General features: G+C 47.0%; 1 protein-coding gene and 1 long non-coding RNA gene across 7 annotated transcripts in view; one reads left to right on the top strand and one right to left on the bottom strand.

The window, feature by feature from the left end:
* LOC129460424 (uncharacterized) overlaps positions 1–15,818 on the top strand; it is a 73,035-nt gene extending 57,217 nt beyond the window's left edge. For 2 of the 6 annotated variants that reach the window (XR_010114983.1, XR_010114985.1), the window contains exons 3-6: positions 4,891–4,944; positions 5,968–6,094; positions 6,222–6,420; positions 14,694–15,818. This is a non-coding gene — a long non-coding RNA (uncharacterized lncRNA). Of the gene's footprint in view, positions 1–4,890; positions 4,945–5,967; positions 6,095–6,221; positions 6,421–8,474; positions 9,065–14,693 lie in introns of those variants that run through there. The other 4 variants (XR_010114986.1, XR_008650219.2, XR_010114987.1 and 1 more) reach the window with 4 other exon arrangements.
* HSPB8 (heat shock protein family B (small) member 8) lies at positions 2,995–18,939 on the bottom strand. Its single transcript, XM_055238228.2, has 3 exons — positions 18,058–18,939; positions 10,652–10,715; positions 2,995–4,037 (listed from the first exon to the last, which is right to left on the bottom strand). Exons 1-3 carry the CDS (start codon positions 18,422–18,424, stop codon positions 3,878–3,880), a joined length of 591 nt encoding a protein of 196 aa, XP_055094203.1. The 5' UTR covers positions 18,425–18,939; the 3' UTR covers positions 2,995–3,877.
* Between the last annotated feature and the right edge of the window lie 222 nt (positions 18,940–19,161).

Raw genomic sequence — 19,161 nt, 5'->3', positions numbered from 1 at the left:
GGATCAGTTTTGATTTTTGTTATTGTTACTATTATTTATCTGCTACACAAATGCCTAGGCTGTTACGGTATGATGTGTTGTGTTGGGATAAGAATAAATGAGAGGGGGCTCTAGCCAGCCTGGTAGGAGGCCCAGCAGAGACCCCAAAGAATTAGCCAATGAAGAGGATGGGACAGTAATCCTTGGAAGAGAGAGAGAGTAGTGTATTCAAAGTCCCGGTAGCAAGAAAGGGCCTGTCTGGTTGGAGGAACAGAGGGAAGTTAGGTGGGGCAGGAGGGAGAGAGTGGGGGTTTGGGCTGTAGTGGAAAAAGGTCACCCAGGGACTGATCCAGCAGCCTAATAAGTCTTGCAAAGAAGTCTGCACTCAATCCTGTAAACAATGGGGAACGATGAAAGGATTTTAAAAGGAACATGCCTTTGGCCTTGGCTCATGTGTTTTCTTCTGCTTGCGAGGCACCTCCGTGCCCCAAACCCTGCTTGCTCAAGTCCTATATCTGTGCTTGATCCTCAAGCCTGCCACGAGTGAACCCTCCTCTAAGAAGACACCCCTGATCCCCCTGCGCTCCGCAAAGCCCCAATCTGAAACACCTCTCTTCTCTTCCCACAATTTGGATGGACTCCCTTAAGGCACACATCTTTGCTTTGTTAGGAGAAAGTCAGAACAGAGTAATAGTGAAGAGTGAAGGTCCTGAAGTCAGGCTGCCTGGGCCAGTTGCTTACCAGGTATATGATTTGGGGCAGGGCACTTTTGCTTATCTGAAAAATGGAGATAAACGCTGGACCTACCTTGGCTGGGCGCAGTGGCTCACGCATGTAATCCCAGCACTTTGGGAGGCCAAGGCGGGTGGATCACTTGAGGTCAGGAGTTACAGACCAGTCTGGCCAACATGGTGAAAATATTGTCTCTACTAACAATATAAAAATTAGCTAGGCGTGGTGGGGCACCTGTAATCGCAGCTACTGGGGAGGCTGAGGCATGAGAATCACTTGAATCTGGGAGGTGGAGGGTGCAGTGAGCTAAGATCGTGCCGCTGCCTTCCAGCCTGGGTGCCAGAGTGAGACTCCCTCTCAAAAAAAAAAAGAGTGAGAGAAAAGAAAAGAAAATTGGACCTACCTCGTATGATTGTAGTGCAATTAAATGTATTAAATATACATAAAGCACCCAGCATGGTGTCTGCTCAAATCAAAGATTCAGTGAGGGCCACTCTTTATTTGCCTGTCTCTGTTAATGAACTGAGAGCACTTTGCAGGCTGGGATTGCGGCTCATGGTTTGCTATGCCCTTGGCTCCCAATACAGGCCCCAGCACAGTGGGTGTTCAGTCACTGATTTTGCTGTCTTTTGGGGGTTTGGAGGTGCCCTTGAGAAGCAGCCCAGGAGCTCCTTATTGACCTTCCAAAAGAAAACATGTAAGTTCGAATTTTGCTGTCATCACGTGACTTACTTAAGCCACCTCTCTCTTGGCCTCAAGCTTTATCATTGCAAAAATAACATCCACTTCCCAGAATGTTGTGGGATTAAATGGGATTGGCTGCAGGGATGGAGCATGTGACCCAGGCCTGGCCAATCAAAGTACTGATTTCTTGACCTGCCCTTGGCCCAGGGATGATCATATGATCAGGCTGGTCCAATAAGAATGACTCTCTGGAATAAGGCACAGGGTGCTGTGGCTCATGCCTGTAATCCCAGCACTTTGGGAGGCCGAGGCAGGCGGATGACTTGAGGTCAGGAGTTCGAGACCAGCCTGGCCAACATGGTGAAACCCCGTCTCTACTAAAAATGCAAAAATTAGCTGGGTGTGGTAGTGGGCGCTTGTAGTCCCAACGACTCGGGAGGCTGAGGCAGGAGAATCGATCGCTTAAATCTGGGAGGCAGAGCTTTCAGTGAACAGCGATAGCTCCATTGCACTCCAGCGTGGGCCACAAAATGTAAGACTCTGTCTAAAAAATAAATAAATAAAAAAAGAATGACTATCCAAAATAGCAGATGCTGTGGGAAAAGACTGGCTTTTCTCCCTCAGGACTGGAATGTGGATGTGGAGCTGTAGTGACTGCAGCTACCTTGTGGCCCCAGTGAGAGGACATGGGGGCATGGAGGGCTGAGAGCGTGGGAAGCAGGGGCAACAGAGAGAGCAGGAATGAAGCCACCACTGCAGGGCCATGTCAGATGGAGGGAAACAATTCTGTTGGTATCATTAGTGCCCCAAATCCAGCTGTACCAGCAAGCAGCTCTTATCCCAGACTTCTCAGCTATGTACACCAATAAATACCCCTTTTGGCTTAAATTAGTTTGAGTTGGGTCTCCTGGCACTTACCACGGCAGCCCTTCTCCCTCCCGCCCTACAGTCAGGGATCTGTGTTCCTGGCAGCATCCTAACCTGTGACAGCCACAGCACTGTTAACTGCCCTCAGAGCTGCTAGGCCTCTTTCCTCCTACCTAACAGAACCTTGTTTTGTTCAGGCAGCAATGTTCCTGGCCTCAGAAGATGTTGATCCAAGCCTGTCATGACCATCCTTTTCCCTTTTGCCAGAAATTGGTCTCAGGGTAGGCATGTGACCCACTTTTGGCCAATGAGATAGAAACAGAAGTCTGCTGGGAGCTTCTGGGAGATATTCTGCTCACTGATAAAAGAAGCTAGGGGATAATACCTTTTCATGACTTCCTTCTATTCTCATACATTGTCATATGAGGATGAGATGCCTGGAGCTGCTGCAGCCATCTTGCAACCATGAGGATAGATTGTGACTATGTGACTTGTCAGAGATGGCAGAGAAAAAAATGGAAATATCTGGGGCTCTTGGTGGCATAACAGCTGAAAAAAACAACTCTGTATCTACTTACCTGTAAACTTTTTGTGAAGTTAGAAAACAGCTATTTATATCATTTAAGCCACTATTCATCAAGTAACATTACTTTAAGCCACAGCATTGCTAACTGATGTTGTATATCTAGGTGGTATTACATTTAGTTCCTCATTAAAAGAACCACACAAGGCTAAGAACATCAGCTCCTTTATTATTATTATTATTAATTATTTACTGTTATTTCCCCCTAAACAACAGCATAACTCAAATAACAATGACACACACGTCCTGCCCATATACACGATACCACTAGCCTATCTGTCAGGCTATCTGGCCTTTGCTTGGTTCCTGATGGAGCTGTCTGGAGACAGCTCCCTCTGTAAAAATCCCGACTGAAACATAGGGGACAGAAGAAAGGGGGGACCTTGGCCAGATCATAAACTGAGAGGCTCCCAGAGTCCTTAGGGAGTGCTAACTTGGAAACCTTGGGAACGTGCTGGAAACATCTGGGCAGAGGGCAGAAGGCACTGTTTGTTTTTATGTGGTTGATGGATAAATTCCATATGGGGATATAAGACTTGTATATCACCCTTTATAGGCCAGGCATGTGGAAGCACAGTGGGGTTAGCTACTGGGTTTCATTAACCAAACCATGCGGCACGGTTTGGGAGCCATGGGAATTGGGAGCCCAGAGTAGGAACCCGGGTGATGGGGGAGGTCCCCAGAGAAAAGTAACCCTTGCATTTGCTGCAAGGTAAGATGCAATGTGAAATGTTAAGTCCCCTTTTATGTGTTTTGCAACTATAGAATGTGCAACATTTTCATCAAGATAGAAAAGGTAAAGAAAGAAAAACTAGTATTTTGGCCTAACGCAACCAAGCATGATTTGCCAATTGCGCTATCTTGTGGACAAATCTACCACTACACTATCCAGGGAATCCGTGGTCAGTCCCCACCCCTGCACCCCCTAACATTTTACTTGCACTAAATCTGAGTTCAGCTAAAGTAATGTATCCTGGAATCAGAGAAGCCCTAGGGTTGGGGACAAAACAAGGATGGGCTAGTACTGGCATCTCAGGTACAGGTGACTTCCTGGCTGTCCTGGGGAAGCTCATTGTTGAAACTGCTCTCTCCAAATGTTGAGTAAGGAGGGACCTGGGGAGCTTCGATGATCAACAGACCCTCTGGGGAAAGTGAGGCAAATACTGTCACAGGATCCACCTCTGCAGGAAGCCTAGGAGAAACAGATGATTTTATTCATTTATTATTGTTAATATAGCTTAAACATTCTTTTATTCACTTGAGAGGAAATATTTTTGATAAGAGCTTAGGCTTTGGGGACATACAATGTTGGGTTTGAACCCTGGCTCTACCCCTTTCTAGCTGTGTGGTCTTGGGAAGATTATTCAATTGCTCTGAGCTTGTTTTCTCATCTGCAAAATGAGGATAATAATACCGAACTTGTAGAGTATTTGAACTTCAGAGTCTGAGTATGCTTTACAAATGGTAAAATGCTGTTTGAACAGCAGTTCTTAACTTAAAAGAGAGCTGTGGCCCACATATTTGGTCCCAGGTTGAAGTCATCACCTTAATACCCACTACTGACCACAATTACTAGCAGAAATGGCACCATTACCATCCCTTTATAGAGCACAAGTAAGGTGTTATGCATAGCAGGCAACACATTTTCATCTGACATGTGCTTGCTGGAGAGTGCTTCACTACAAAACGCATTAATGGTGATGCAAGCACTAGGTACCTGGGCGGATAAAAGGGGCCAAGCTGGCCACATGTAGATTTCAGATGGCAACATACTTGATGGTATTCAAAATAAGCCTTGATTTTGTTCATACCCTAAGTATCTCTGATGTGGTTTGGCTGTGTCCACCCAGATCTCATCTTGAATTGTAGCTCCTGTAATTCCCATGTGTTGTGGGAGGGGCCTGATGGGAGATAATTGAATCATGGGTAGGAGGCCGTTTCCTCCATACTGTTCTCATGGTAGGGAATAAGTCTCACAAGATCTGATGGTTTTATAAGATTTTTTGCTTGGTTCTCATTTTCTCTCTTGTCTGCTGCCATGTAAGACGTGCCTTTCACCTTCTGCCATGATTGTCAGGCCTCCCCAGCCACGTGGAACTGTGAGTCCATTAAACCTCATATATATATATATATATATATATATATATATAAATTACGTAGTCTCAGGTATGTCCTTATCAGCAGTGTGAAAACAGACTAATACAATCACTTAGCAGATCATTATTATCTTGTTCTTCTTCCTTTTTTTTTTTTGAGACAGAGTCTCACTCTGTCACCCAGGCTGGAATGCAGTGGCATGATCTCAGCTCACTGCAAGCTCCACCTCCCAGGTTCAAGCAATTCTCCTCCTGCCTCAGCCTCCTGAGTAGCTTGGATTACAGACACCCACCACCATGCCTGGCTAATTTTTGTACTTTTAGTAGAGATGGGGTTTCACCATGTTGGCCAGGCTGGTCTCAGACTCCTGACCTCGTTCATGATCCACCCACCTCGGCCTCCCAAAGTGCTGAGATAACAGGCGTGAGCCACCAAGCCCAGCCAATTATCTTGTTCTTAAAACTCAATTATAGATAATACCTGGTTGGAGTATTATAAGAGGATGATTAAGAGGTAAGAATTAATATGCCCATTTTACAGATCACTAAACAGAGACTTGGGGGAAATCAAGTGACAAGCTTAGTGAGAAAGCATCGAAGATAGAATTTCTAAACCTAAATCTGGTCCAAATTCTAATAAGGTATTTTTATGATTTTTGGATTGCTTTGGGTGACTGAGACTATTGAGAATTTGGTTTCTTCAACAAACTATTAAAACTGTGAGGACATATTAGTGGTCTCATTGGGGTGCCATTATTTTTTTTTAATCATGAAATCCATGGCCTTCTGAGTACTTTCTATGTGCCAGGTACTTTAGCTGAGTCATATCATTTTGGTATTAACAATAATCCCACCAGGCAGATTCCATTGCTATCCCCATCTTACAGATGAGGAAATTGAGGCTCAGAGAAGTGAACTGCTTTGCCCAAGGTCACTCAGCTGGCAAATGGCAGATAGGAACTGGAATCAGAATCCTGGTCTCCAAACTCAGCGTATCTGATCGTGATGCTCTCCTGCCTCCCCCAGCACCAGACATTTGAAAGAAGGACTATGGCAGGAAGGCCCGGAAGTTCAATCAAAATCTTTCCACTGGTCCATGCTGGCTCTGCCTACTATAAATACAAGGGACTTGATGAAAGAACCAAGGCATGAGGTAAGCCTGTTCCTGATCATGGGCAGGACTCTTTCTGGAGGGGCTGGGGAGTTTTTTTTTTTTTCTTTCTTTCTTTCTTTTTTTGTGGGTACAGCAACCTGTAGCCACATGAGCCATATCTTCCCAGGAGATTTCTTGCCAAATTGAAACCATGGAGATGAACAAGGGTGCTTCTGGGAAGCCCATTTGGAAGAAAAAGAGGGAACTAGAAAGCTGCCAAGTCAAGATTTTGAAGCGGAGACAAAGTCAAAAGTTTAGACCTCCCTCCAAATGCTGGGGATGGGCTGACTGTTTAACCATGTGCACACCAACCCAATGCACACCAGGTACGGTGTGACAGCGTGGCTATGGCCTAGAGCATGAGTTTTGCAGGCAGGCCGACCTGCATTCAAATTCGGACTCTTCCTGACCACACAACATGGGGCTGGTGATCTTGCCTCTCTGAACCTATTTCTTTGCAGAAAAAAGGGGGCAATAATAGTACCCACCTCTTAGGGTGGAGTGAGAATTATGATGCAGTCTTTGGCCTTACATGTTGGCATCTTGACAGCAAGATGGAGTATCATACAAATTGCAGGATCATTGAACCACAGAGTATCAGGGCCCCAAAGCATCTTCCTGATTGTCTATGACAATGCTGTCATAACACTTATGGGGAAACTGAGGCTCAGAGAGACACACATGTCCAAGGTCTTTCACCAGGTGACTTCCATGTTGAACCCACTTGGTGGGAAAGTAATTCCTCTTCAATTATCTTTCAGTGCTTCTACTTACATCTGAAGGAATGTCTCTGCTAAGTACTAATATGCCTTTAACACCTGTAGCCTCTATCACTTGCTACCTTCCCTTTTTAACAATGAGAGAGCTGAGGCCCTTAGGCAGGCAATATTATCTAGTTAGAATTTAACCACAGTTTGCTTTCATTGGATTTATTTCATGATTGCCTTCCTCAGTGAACATTTTAGTGATGAGAATTTAACTTTATCAAAAATGAGATGACCTAAAAGAAAAAAAAAACCTTTAGTAAATCATGGTACAGCAATGTATGCATATAAGGCAAAAAATAGTGAAGATAGGATGTGAATGATGGTATTGCAAATGACTGTAATTTGGTTTCCCCTAACCAAATAGGAAGATCATGGATTTTGAAAGCTGAGACCCAAGACCTCTCCTTCTCCTCCTTATTCAGTCCAAATGGGGCTTGTCACACAGAGATGGATGTGTTGGGATGAATTTCCTTGCCATGGTTAAGGCAAACAGCTGCAGCATCCTGCCTAGGTGGAAATCTCCAAGGATCTCAGCCTCGCTGAAGGAATCTCCCTGTCCTCTAATGACTGGAGTTTTCCCTGGGAGAGGCAACGAGGCCTCCTGAGATTGGTCCAGAGGTGTCCCAGGCTCCAGTTCGACTCCTTGGTGTCTAGAGTCTGGGCAGAGCCAGGAGCTCCCAGGAGTCCCAGCTGCTGGAGTGTGAGTCCAGCCTTGTGAAGCCTTTTCATAATATTAATTCCCATGGACCAAGCCCTGAGTCTGTATTCCACGCTTAATGCGTTATACACATCCTCTCACTCCCATCACAACCCCTCCATGCAGGGATGCGGGAATGGAAGGTCAGAGCAGTTAATCAAGTTGCCCCAAGTTACCCACTCACTTTCTCATGGAGTCAGGACTGCCTGCACCTGGAGCTGAGATTCAAAATAGTTAACAACTGGTGCAGCTGGGCACTGACCATTCAGAAGGGATGGGTGCATGTCATAGTGATGGAGGAGGGTCCTGGGACCCTTTAGTTGTTGGAAGGTGGAGAGGTTTAGAGGATCAGAGTGACTGGGGTTGGCTAGGGAGGGCTCAGGTCAATAGCTAGCCAATATTCAGGGGTCTCCATCCCCCAGATCATGGACTGGCACCCATCTGTGGCCTGTTAGGAACCAGGCCTCACATCAGGAGGTGAGCAGCAGTTCAGCCAGCATTACTGCCTGAGCTCCGCCTCCTGTCAGATCAGCAGTGGCATTAGATTCTCATAGGAGCTTGAACCCTATTGTGAACTGTGCATGCGAGGGATCTAGGTTGCATGCTTCTTATGAGAATCTAATGCCTGATGATCTGAGGTGGAACAGTTTCATTCCTCAGTCCATGGAAAAATTGCCTTCTACGAAACTGGTCCCTGGTGCCAAAAAGGTTGGGGACCGCTGAATATTTTAACAACTAGCCCAGCTCAGCAGCTAAGCACCAGCCTGGAGCAATTTCAGGCATTTCTCATCAGGTTACCTCTAGCAAGCTATCTCCCTAAGGCCTTGGAGCATGTGAAACACACACACACACACACACACACACACACACACACACACCCCTTTTAAGATGATTAATTCACTTCTTTCTTACTCAGTCCCTTTTACAGCTATGCTCTGCTTGTGACTCCACCCTGAGACCTCTTTTGAGCCTTGACATCAGCTTCGCCCCGCTGCCTTCCTTCCTCTCCCTCAGCAATGTTTAATCTGCTTGCTGTACCAGGGAGAGGTGTGGGGCACGGAGATGCCAGGCAAGCCAGCGAACACGAAGAACAAATGGTTCGGCGTTTGCCTTATCAGGAAGTGTCCACAGGCTTCCAAGAACTGCAGAGGCTCTGGGAGGGCCAGGGACAGACCCGTGGGGGAAGAGACAGGAATGTAGAATCCCAAAGCTGGAAGAAGCCTCGGAATTCAGCTAGTGGGATCTCTCCATACACAGAATTTCTTTGCAAAGGCTGATGGAAAAGTTGAGTCAACAATAACAATAGTAATAATGAACTGCCACTTATGAGGACCTACGCTGGGCCATGACCTCATGTCACTTTCAGCCAGGAACTCTGCAAGGCTGGAATCAGCATCCCTTTCACAGATGAGGAAACAGCATTCCTTGCTCAAGGACTAAGCGTGGAACTCAGAGGTCAGGGATCTATTCTGGGCCTTTTCTAGTTGTAAAGACCTTGGGTATGTCCCTTCACCTGTGGGAGACTTAGTTTCCCCGTATTGCAAGGAGGGTCATGTCTCTTCTCCCCGATGCACACTTTTGCTGCAAAGGCTAAATGCAACAATGGCTTGGAAAAGAGTTTAGGGGCCAGGCGCAGTGACTCACACCTGTAATCCTAGCACTTTGGGAGGCAGAGGCGGATAGATCACTTGAAGTCAGGAGATGGAGACCAGGCTGGCCAAACATGGTGAAACCCTGTCTCTACTAAAAATACAAAAATTAGCCAGGCATGGTGGTGTGCACCTGTAATCCCAGCTACTTGGGAGGTTGAGGCAGAGGAATTGCTTGAACCCAGGGGGCGGAGGTTGCAGTGAGTTGAGATCGTGCCACTGCACTCCAGCCTGGGCAACAGAGTGAGACTCCATCTCAAAAAAAAAAAAAAAAAAAAAGAGAGAGAGAGAGAGAGAGTTTAGGGGCCAGAAATGCACATAGTGGAGTGATGCTGATTGCTGATTAGAGAGAAGGTATGTATGAAGCACCTGGCAGTTGTTTAAGTGCAGCCATCGTGACCACACTGTGCAACTCTTCTCCCTATAGGTACTGCCAGTTAGGTAGTAACTGGTGGCTTTGGTTCATGGCCTCAGCCTGATTGTCTTTGGCTGCTCTCATGGTTCCCCCAGGCTCCCTTTCCCTGTTAAACATGAATCCCCTCTACTCCCTCCCCTCAGCAAAATAGCTCTTCCTCTGTCCCAATGTCTCAGCCTCCAAACCTCTCTGGGTAGTATGCACGCTCTCAGGACACTTTCCAACTTCATTTTTGTGGATGCTCTAGAGAAGGTGCTCATTCTCCTGGCAGGGCAGAGGCTGAGCAAGCAGCTTGCAAGATATTCTGCTGGGGCATTTTGGGAATCAGGGGATGGTCTTTCTGGATGGTGACGGGGTCCTCCCTCAGCTATGCCCCGTGGGTAGGAGCTGTGCGGTTGTGGACAAGTCATTGTCTTGCTTTGCTTGCCCTCAGATGCTTAGTCTATAAAAGGGGGTTGTTCCCCGGGTGCAGTGGCTCAAGCCTCTAATCCCAGCACTTTGAGAGGCTGAGGTGGGTGGATCGCTTGAGCCCAGGAGATCAAGACCAGTGTGGGCAACATGGTGAAACCCCATCTCTGTTAAACAGATACAAAAAATTAGCCGGACATGGTGGCACACGCCTGTAATCCCAACTACTCGGGAGGCTGAGGCACATGGATCGCTTGAACCCAGGAGGTGGAGGTTGCAGTGAGCTGGGATCACGTCACTGCACTCCAGACTGGGTGACAGAGCAAGACTCGGTCTCGAGATAAATAAATAAATAATAAATAAATAAAATGGGGTTTTTAATACCCACCTCACAGGGCACCGAGCAGATGAGATGATGCAATCTATGTGCTCCCCCTTCCGGGACCCTATTACGGGTCTGCTGGGACATTTTCTCCTCGTTAGGTGTGAGGGTTCAATTCCCTGCCCTAAGGAGGTGTCTTAAAAGAGAGATGCTCAAGAGGGAGAAACCCCAGATCATGGGTCCCAGGTGTGCCCCCTCCTCCACTCCCACCCTGAACTCCATGACTCCAGGTTACTTACTGGATTTTCTTTGTGAAGTTCTTAGAAACGATGCCACCTTCTTGCTGTTTCTCTTCGTGTTTGCCTGGAAGGAACAGAAGTGTGGCGTGTCAGCATCTATGTTCCTTGGGCATCCTTCAGGACTGAGGCTTGGGTTCAAATCCTGGCCCTGGACCTGCCTTGCTGTGTGGCTTACGCCTACCCTAGAGACTCCAGTTATCTGAGCCTCAAGGACCTTGTCTGCCATACAGACCCACTTAAGTCCACTTCCAAGGCTGGCTATGAAGGTGAAATAAGATAATTGATGGAAAGGAGGCGTAGACCGTGGATTGCAGGTAATTAAGGGTTAGTCTGAGGAAATCACAGAAACTGGGCCATGTGTTGTACCAAATCTTCCAAGTCTCCCACGTGACTCCTCTTCTCTAACCTGCCAGTAGAACCCTGGGGCTGATGTCCCAGACTGGGTGGCAGGCTTGAAGCAGGGTCACGTGCTGAGGGCGACTCTGCCATGTAGCTTGCTTTATAGCTAACAGAGAGCTTTCCTAACTCTGGGCCCAGACGTCATTCTCTGTTTGTTTCCGACATGGAAACTGAGGCCTGGTGTTGGATCCAGGGTCGCCTAGCAGGTCCCTGGTGGCTCTGAGCTTTGAATCAGCTCTCACTGAGTCTAGGCCAGGTTCTAGGGCCTGATGTCTCTCTGCTCTTGAATTCCTGTCTGTTCCAGCTCCCGCTTAGCTCTTTAAGCCACGTTATCTGTACCCAGTAGTGAAAGCACAGCCTGGAAAAAGAATGCTTCAATCTGCCAAAAACACCCAGCTTTTCCTAAGGGCACTGTGGATGTGAAATTCCACCAGCCCTCTTGCCTCTTAACCTGTGGTAAGAGAGGGCTTCCCAACTCCCTTAGGGAGGAAAAAGATGAAATTACAAGAAGACTTGGGCCTAAACTGGTTTTGATCTTGTAATGTATATAGCACATTCTGATTCTCTTGGCCGCTCCTCATTCTTTTTTTCTTTAATAAAGAGAGTGTCTGTAGTTTCTTTTTAAACAAACAAGATTAGTACAACACTGGGGCCATTTGGCTGTTACTTTTCACTCCTCATTTGTGGGGACACCTTCTGGAGGCAAGAACTCTCATTTACATAGGGAGGTGCTTCTGAGGGGCCTTGAAATCTAGAATGTAAACAACTTTGTTGAATATAGCAGTCCAAATTTTTTTAAACTGACAACTTATAGCTAATTACTTTTAATTATTTCCTTGTTAATAGCTTTTTTTTGTGCTTTAAGATAATGCATGTGTATGTTAGAAAATGCAGAAAATAGGCTGGGCATAGTGGCTCACTCCTATAATGTCTGCACTTTGGGAGACTGAGACAGGAGGATCACTCGAGGCCGGGAGTTTGAGACCAGCCTGGACAACATAGAGAGGCGCTGTTTCTAAAAAAAAAAAATAATAATAGGCAGGGCCTGGTGACTTATGCCTGTAATCCCAGCACTTTGGGAGGCCGAGGCAGGTGGATCATGAGGTCAAGAGATCAAGACCATCCTGGCCAACATGATGAAACTCCTTATCTACTAAAAATACAAAATTTAGTTGGACATGGTGGCACGTGCCTATAGTCCCAGCTACTTGGGAGGCTGAGGCAGGAGAATTGCTTGAACCCAGAAGGTAGAGGTTGCAGTGAGGCGAGATCGCGCCACTGCACTCCAGCCCAGCAACAGGGTGAGACTCTGTCTCAAAATAATAATAATAATTACTATGATTATTATTATCCAGGTGTGATGGTGCATGCCTGTAGTCCCAGCTATTTGGGAGGCTGTGGTGGGAAGATTGCTTGAGCCCAGGAGTTGAGGTTACAGTAAGCTGTAATGCACCACTGCACTCCAGCCTGGGCAACAGAGTGAGATCTGGTCTCTAAATTTAAAAACAACAATAACAGAAGAAAAAATTAAAAAAAAGAAAAAAGCCATCAGAACGACCCATAATCTTGTCACCCCAAGGAAGCTACTAATAATATCTTTTATATTTTCTGACTTTTCTATGTTTCTCAGAATGTGTAAATGTTACATAGTATCCATGTATATCGGTATTCTATCAAATGGGATAGTTCTCTGCATTATGTTTGGAACTTATTTTTCTCTCTCGCTAACACATTATAATTACTTTTCCATATTACCAAATACTCTTTGACAACATAATTTTTAATGGCTGCAGTGTTCTACCGAGGAATATATAAGAGCTAATTTAACCAATCCCCTCCTTTGGGGCCCTGAAGAGTTTCCAACATTGGAGAGAACTTCACGGCCCTGAACATTCTTGTACCTAGAGCTTCACACCAGGCCCTATGACTTCTTTAGGATTAACTGAGGACTAATGCAACTTCCAGAATTTCTAAGGCTTAATCTATATTGCTAAATTGCTCTCAGGAAAAGAAATTCATTTTAAACTGGAGTGTCTGGCTAACCAGAACATGCTCTCCTGTGAATGTGTGGCCGCTTAAAGAGTCTGTCCTGTGCTGCCAACTCCGTGTCCACCAACTGCCTGGCTCTAGCACAGGCCTGTGCCCAGAAGAGCACTGTCTGTTCTTTGGTCCCTCCCCATAGCCAGGGCGCCGGGAGACCTGCTGCCCCTGGGGACAGGCCAGTGCCTCTGACTCAGCCCTTTTGCATCCTAGAATCCTCCTGCATGCTGGTGTCTGGGAATAAAAACTGATAATATAAATAATAATAGCAAAGTAATATAGTGCTTCCTTGGTGTCAGCCACTGTTCTAAGCACCTTATCTATATCAACTCCTTTAATTTTGGCAACAACCTTAAATAATAATAGTAAAATAATAATATAAGCAGGCACTTTCATTATTGTCATTTTGTAGATAGGAAACCTGAAGTTCAGAGAGGTTAAGTGCTGTACCCAAGGTCACACAGCTTGGAAGTGACTGGTGCAAAGATTCAAAAGCAGGCAGACAGGTTCTGGAATACTGAGTTTTGGACTTAAGTCTCTACTCTGACATTTCCTGGCACATCTCTAAGTTTCTCTGAGCCTCAGTTTATTCTTCTCTGAAATGGGAATGATGACACCTATCTTACTGGGTTACTGTAGGAAGCAAATGAAAGCGAGTCACAGAATGGCTTTGGAAGTTGTAAAAGTACCAAGTGAAGGTAAACACTTGTGGTTTATTTTGATGTTTGGGGAAAGGACTGCTCCTCAGAAACTAGGTGCCTCTGTCTGCTCTGAAAATAGGGTATTAGGGTGAGGGAAGGGAGGATCTCTGAGCAGGGAAAGCTCCAAGATTTCCAAAAGAGGGGCCTGGAGGTGGGGTTAACCTCGCTTAAAGAGAGTATTGCTAGGAGGATCATCTTGAAACTCAATTTGCTTATCATTTGCCTACTTAGATTGGGGCAGCTTAAGGATTATGAGTGATTTGTAATTTCTTATTTTGCTTTCCTAACTACATATTCTATCATGAAGACATTTTATTTTCGTAAACTGAAAAAAGTAATTATTATGATTTTTAGAAATACATCCAGAGGCTAGGAGAAGTCAGAGACCCCTTGCAGACATGCTTTTTTCAACATGCCTCAGAGAAATGTAGGTGGAACACTATTGGCCCAGCTAAAGAAAGAAAGTGCTGTTTCCAGGGAAGGCAGAGGCCCTGGGACTAAGGAGAAGGGGTGGAAATAAGGCCTTGGGGCTTTCCAGTCTCTATCTTAGCCAGGGTCTGGCCCAGTGGCCCATGAAGGGAACATTTCTTGGCTGGTGGTTGCAGGATGGGGGCAGGGGAATCTGAGGCTTGCTGGAAATTGTCTAGTCCAGCATTTTCCAAACACTTCTTTGAATGAGACACTCATACGTGGTCAGATAAGATAGAGCTGCCTCTTAGAGATTCATAAACTACATTAGTGACTTCAAGGCTCTGATAAGTCCTGCAGTGAGAAGACCTGTTTATAATTTTGTTTTTACTGGTACCATACAAGACCTTGAACTCTCCTGCTCCTGTTTCTAGATGCCTAGTAACAGCTTGAAGTACATTGGTAAATTCTGATCTTGTCTACCTCTTCATAAGACCAACAGTAAAACTGAGGTTCCAGAGGCTGTGGGATTTGCTCAGGGCCACACCGCCAGAGGTAGATCCAGCCATCCTGACTCAGAACCAGCCAGAGAGGCCTGACATTGAATGTCAGACACTGCCAGGGAGAAGTGGGTGATCTCAGGTCAGTTACTTTCTCTGGGCCTCGGCTTCCTTACCTGTATAATGGGGTTAACAAACCTACCCACACTTCCTAGGAGGTCCTTGTGAGGAGCCACTGAGACACCACATGTAGGCCTTTCGCACGTGCTTGTGGAGGAACGGATTTGTCATTTTGTGGTATAGGGTGGGAAATTGGATCTGACTTCCAACTTCCCTTGAAAATTGCTTTTTATTTTTATTTTTTATTTATTTATTTTTTTTGAGACAGAATTTCTTTCTTGTTGCCCAGATTGGAATGCAGTGGCACGGTCTCAGCTCACTGCAACCTCCACCTCCCGGGTTCAAGCGATTCTCCTGCCTCAGACTCCTGAGTAGCTGGGATTACAGGCACTCGCCACCACGCCTGGCTAATTTTTGTATTTTTAGTAGGATGGGATTTCACCATGTTGGCCAGACTGGGGGTCTCAGACTCCTGACCTTAAGTGATCCTCCCGCCTTGGCCCTCAAAAATGCTGGGATTACAGGCATGAGCCACCGCACCCGGCCCGAAAGTTCCTTCTTAAATAGAGCTCCTGATATCAATTTTATTTTTAAACCCCTTTTATGAAAGCCCTTGTATGGACTCTCAGGGAATTTGGATTCTGTCTAGCCGATGTCACTAATTGCACATCTGAAAAGCTTTGTCTTTGTCTTATTTAAGCTCCCAATGACCCCATTTTACAGACGTGGAAATTGAGACTGCGTGACTCACCCAAAGCCTCTGGATTAGTAAGATACTTAGCTGAGATCTCAACATAGAGCTGCCAGACCCCACCTGTTATGAAGCACCTACAAAAGAGGATGGTGAAAAGCCCTCCAGGCTGGACAGAGGGTCTCCTAGACGGGCTACAGGGTGGGGTAGACCCTTGGACTTGGGCTGGAAGCATCTAAGACCCTAATTAAAACGAGGACAGAAGGAATGGTGATAATCGTTCTGTTTACAGAGTGCCAGGCAAGCACTATTATTAGCTCCATTTTATAGACCCTCTGCATATATTATCATAGATAGTCTGCATATGTTTAATCTTTCCTACACTCTTGCAGGACAGATATTATTATGGTCCCCATTCTGCGAATAGGAGAAATGAGGCTCAGAGGGATGAAAAGACTTTCTCGTCCACATCCACCATGCTAGTGACCAGCAGTGCTGGGATCTGAATCCAGGTTTCAAAGAACATCTATTATTCATTATTTATTGGGGCCTTCCTGGATGCCTGGCACTGTAACAACAACGACGGCAATAATAGTACTAATTCCTTGTGTTCCAGGTCATAGAAATGTGAAAGGAAAATAAATCTTGGGGCCCCCAAATCACTAAGCTAAAGGGAAAAGTCAAGCTGGGAACTGTTTAGGGCCAACCTACCCCCCATTCTATTCAAAGTCAGCCCGCTGCTTACTGACATAGATGCATATCTGCTTGCCTTCTTTGGAAAGGCTAATCAGAAACTCAAAAGAATGTGACCATTTGTCTTTCACCTACCTGTGGCCTGGAAAACCCCTCCCTGCTTCAAGTCTTACTGCCTTTGCTTCAAGGTGTCCTGCCTTTCCAGATCGAACCAGTGTACTTCTTACATATATTGATTGATGTCTCAGGTCTCTCTAAAATATATAAAATTCAGCTGTGCCCAGACCACTTTGGACATGTGACAGGAGGACTTCCTGAGGCTGTGTCATGGGCATGTCCTCAACCTTGGCAAAATAAACTTCCTAAATGAACTGAGATCTGTCTCAGATTTTCTGGGTTCACAGGTGTGTACACATTTTACAGCATCGCTTCACTTAAAACAACAATCCTTATGGTACAACCATTTGAACCCTAATTTCCAGATGAGGAAACAAAACAGAAGCACAAAGTGAAGTAATCTGCACATCCTGCTGGTTAGAGTTGGAGCCAGTTTTGGAACTCGTGCCCTGCCCCCTAGCCAACTCAGAGATCTGGCTGACCCTGTCATCAGCACGTGGCCCCAGTGTGTCTCCCGGCCCACCACACCCGCTGGAGCCTCTGATGTTTATAATTGTACCATGACTGGCTTGAAACCTCCCCTGAACGCTGCTGGGGCTTGTTCCTGCCCAGCCTGTGTTTGCAGTGGCTTTGACTGATTTTCTGGAAGGCAAGCCTCTGCCGGGAACACATTCTTTTTAATGGAGCGTTAATCAGGAGGGAAGGAAAAGAAAGATTTTTCTACTGCCCAGCTTAACAGGGGCTGAGCTTCCTGTCTTCTCTCATTTTTTCCCCCTAGTATGTTTATTTCTCCCAGGGGGGGATGTGGCAGTAAGAGCCCCAGGCCTAAAGCTCTGGATAGGCCCAGTCCCTACTCCACTCCTATTGCTGACTCATGCCATGACTGTGAACGAGTCCCACCTAGGCCTCAGCCTCCTCAGCTGCAAGATGGGCCTAGACACACCTTCTCTTTTGGAGAAGACGTATAAGAATGTCAGCCCAGCCCTTGACACCTAGTAGGTGCTCAGTAAATCATCACTTCTTCTTTCTGGCCTCCTAATTCCCAGACAGCCTGGGTCTGAATCCTTGGTGGCCTTGAACAAGTTACTTTAATCTCTCCGTGCTTCAGTTTCCTCATCTGAAAAAAAGAAGATAAACAGCACCCACCTCCTCTGGTTGTTGTATTAGCGGAGATATTATAGGCAACAGCATTTAGCAAAGTGCTGAGCGAATAGTTAGCATTCAGAGTTACCAGTTAGTGTTATTACAATTACTGGTAAGCCTCAGTTTCCACGTCTAGGACAAGGAGAGGTGTTTCACTGGAAACCAGTTGTGGTTATTAACACTATCATTGTTCAGCCTTAACGTGCACTTCTAGACTCTGTGTTGTGATGCTGGAGTGCACAAAATCCCGTTTCTTCTTTGTTTTTTAATTCTTTGATATCTGCTTAACCTATTCTTTATATTAAATGCCCTCTGTCAAAATATCCAACATGGTTTCTATTTTCCTGTCTGTACCCTGATTGATCAGCACTCAGAGGCCCCGATAGCTGAGTCAGGCAGGTTAAGATCTCTGCTGGGAGCCGGGAGAGAAGTTTTCCATAAAGATAACTTTGCGGGCTGCATTCCTGAGCCCTGAGGTCACCTGTGTCACACTGTCCCAGCGTCTACGCTCAGGAAACTTTCTCCTGGCCATTCCCAGGGCTGAGGCCTACACCCCCGCCCCCCCATTCTCTCTCCGTCCTGCCCCTGACTTACCAGACACCTCCACGTATCCATCTTTGGTCTTCACCATCAACTCCTCTGGCTTGAAGCTGTGCACATTCACACACACTTTCCAGGGCTCCCCAGGGAAGGGTGGGGGGGTCCTGCCCTCAGCAGGCACCCCAAACCTGGCGGTGGTAGTGGGGCCTCGGGGCACCATGCCCGACCTTAGGGTGCCTGGCCAGGCGGAGGAGAGACGAGGCAGAGCCCAGTCGGGCCAAGAGGCCGTCAAGTCGTCCGGGAAGGGGTCCATGCCAAAGCCATCATCCAGCAGGCGAGAGGAGAGGGGAGAGTCCCGGAAGGGGTCTCGGCGCAGGCGGCTTGGGTAGTGGCAGGAGAAGGGCATCTGACCATCAGCCATGGTGGCTGCTGAGCTCAGAGGGAAACAGAGGCTCAGAGAGACAGAACCACCTGCCCAAGGTCACACAACAAGGTGGTGTGGCTGGGCTAGCTTATTCTTCAGCTTCCGAAAATGCTGCTTTCCTGCAGGGAGAAGCAGAACCAACCACTGCCAGGGACGGTTGTGTCCCCTCGGCTGGGGTCCCAGCCCCCAAAGGTAACCCCCGGGCAGGTCCAGCAGAATCCCAGAGGGTCCCCGTCCGAACTGCCTCACGACAGACCGGCAAGCCACCGTCCTTCCAGGCTGTCCAGGCTGGCAGCCAGAGCCGCTGAGGTCTAGAGCGGAGCCAGGAGCTTAATAAACCCAGGGCACGCGCGCCTAGAAACTTCTTCTGGCTCCGCCTGGGCTGCAAGCCTTCTATTTATTTGCTGCTGGAGGCTGGAGGCGGGTTTTGCAAGCGTCTCCTGTCACAAGAATATTCGGAGGTGATGAACCAGCCCCGGAGAATCCGCTGAGGGAACAGCTGGGCTGTGGGGGGAGCTGGGAGGGGCCGCGTGCAAGTTCAGCCGGCCTCTCCGGACACTCTCTCCTCCCCTGGCCACTCCGCTCAGCTCCGCCCTCCGCTTGCTCCGGGAGCTGGAGCCGCCCTCCCCGAGCGGGGTACTAAGGCCTGGCTATTAATAACCCCGAGCCTGGCTGAGGGCTCAGGTCATCCTCTGGAAATACCTTCCCCAGAGCGTGTCGTATCCTGCCTTCCC

This window comes from Symphalangus syndactylus, chromosome 13 (assembly GCF_028878055.3).
Source record: "Symphalangus syndactylus isolate Jambi chromosome 13, NHGRI_mSymSyn1-v2.1_pri, whole genome shotgun sequence".
Taxonomy (NCBI): domain Eukaryota; kingdom Metazoa; phylum Chordata; class Mammalia; order Primates; family Hylobatidae; genus Symphalangus; species Symphalangus syndactylus.
The sequence above is the reverse complement of the archived record's forward strand: the minus strand, read 5'-3'. Positions and strand labels throughout refer to the sequence as shown.

Coding starts and splice junctions, on each gene's coding strand:
- HSPB8 (XM_055238228.2), bottom strand. CDS start 18,424: ATGGCTGATGGTCAGATGCCCTTCTCCTGCCACTACCCAAGCCGCCTG. Junction 10,716..18,057: donor TGGATACGTGGAGGTGTCTG/GTAAGTCAGGGG, acceptor TGTTCCTTCCAG/GCAAACACGAAGAGAAACAG. Junction 4,038..10,651: donor AACTTCACAAAGAAAATCCA/GTAAGTAACCTG, acceptor TGTTTCTCCTAG/GCTTCCTGCAGAGGTGGATC.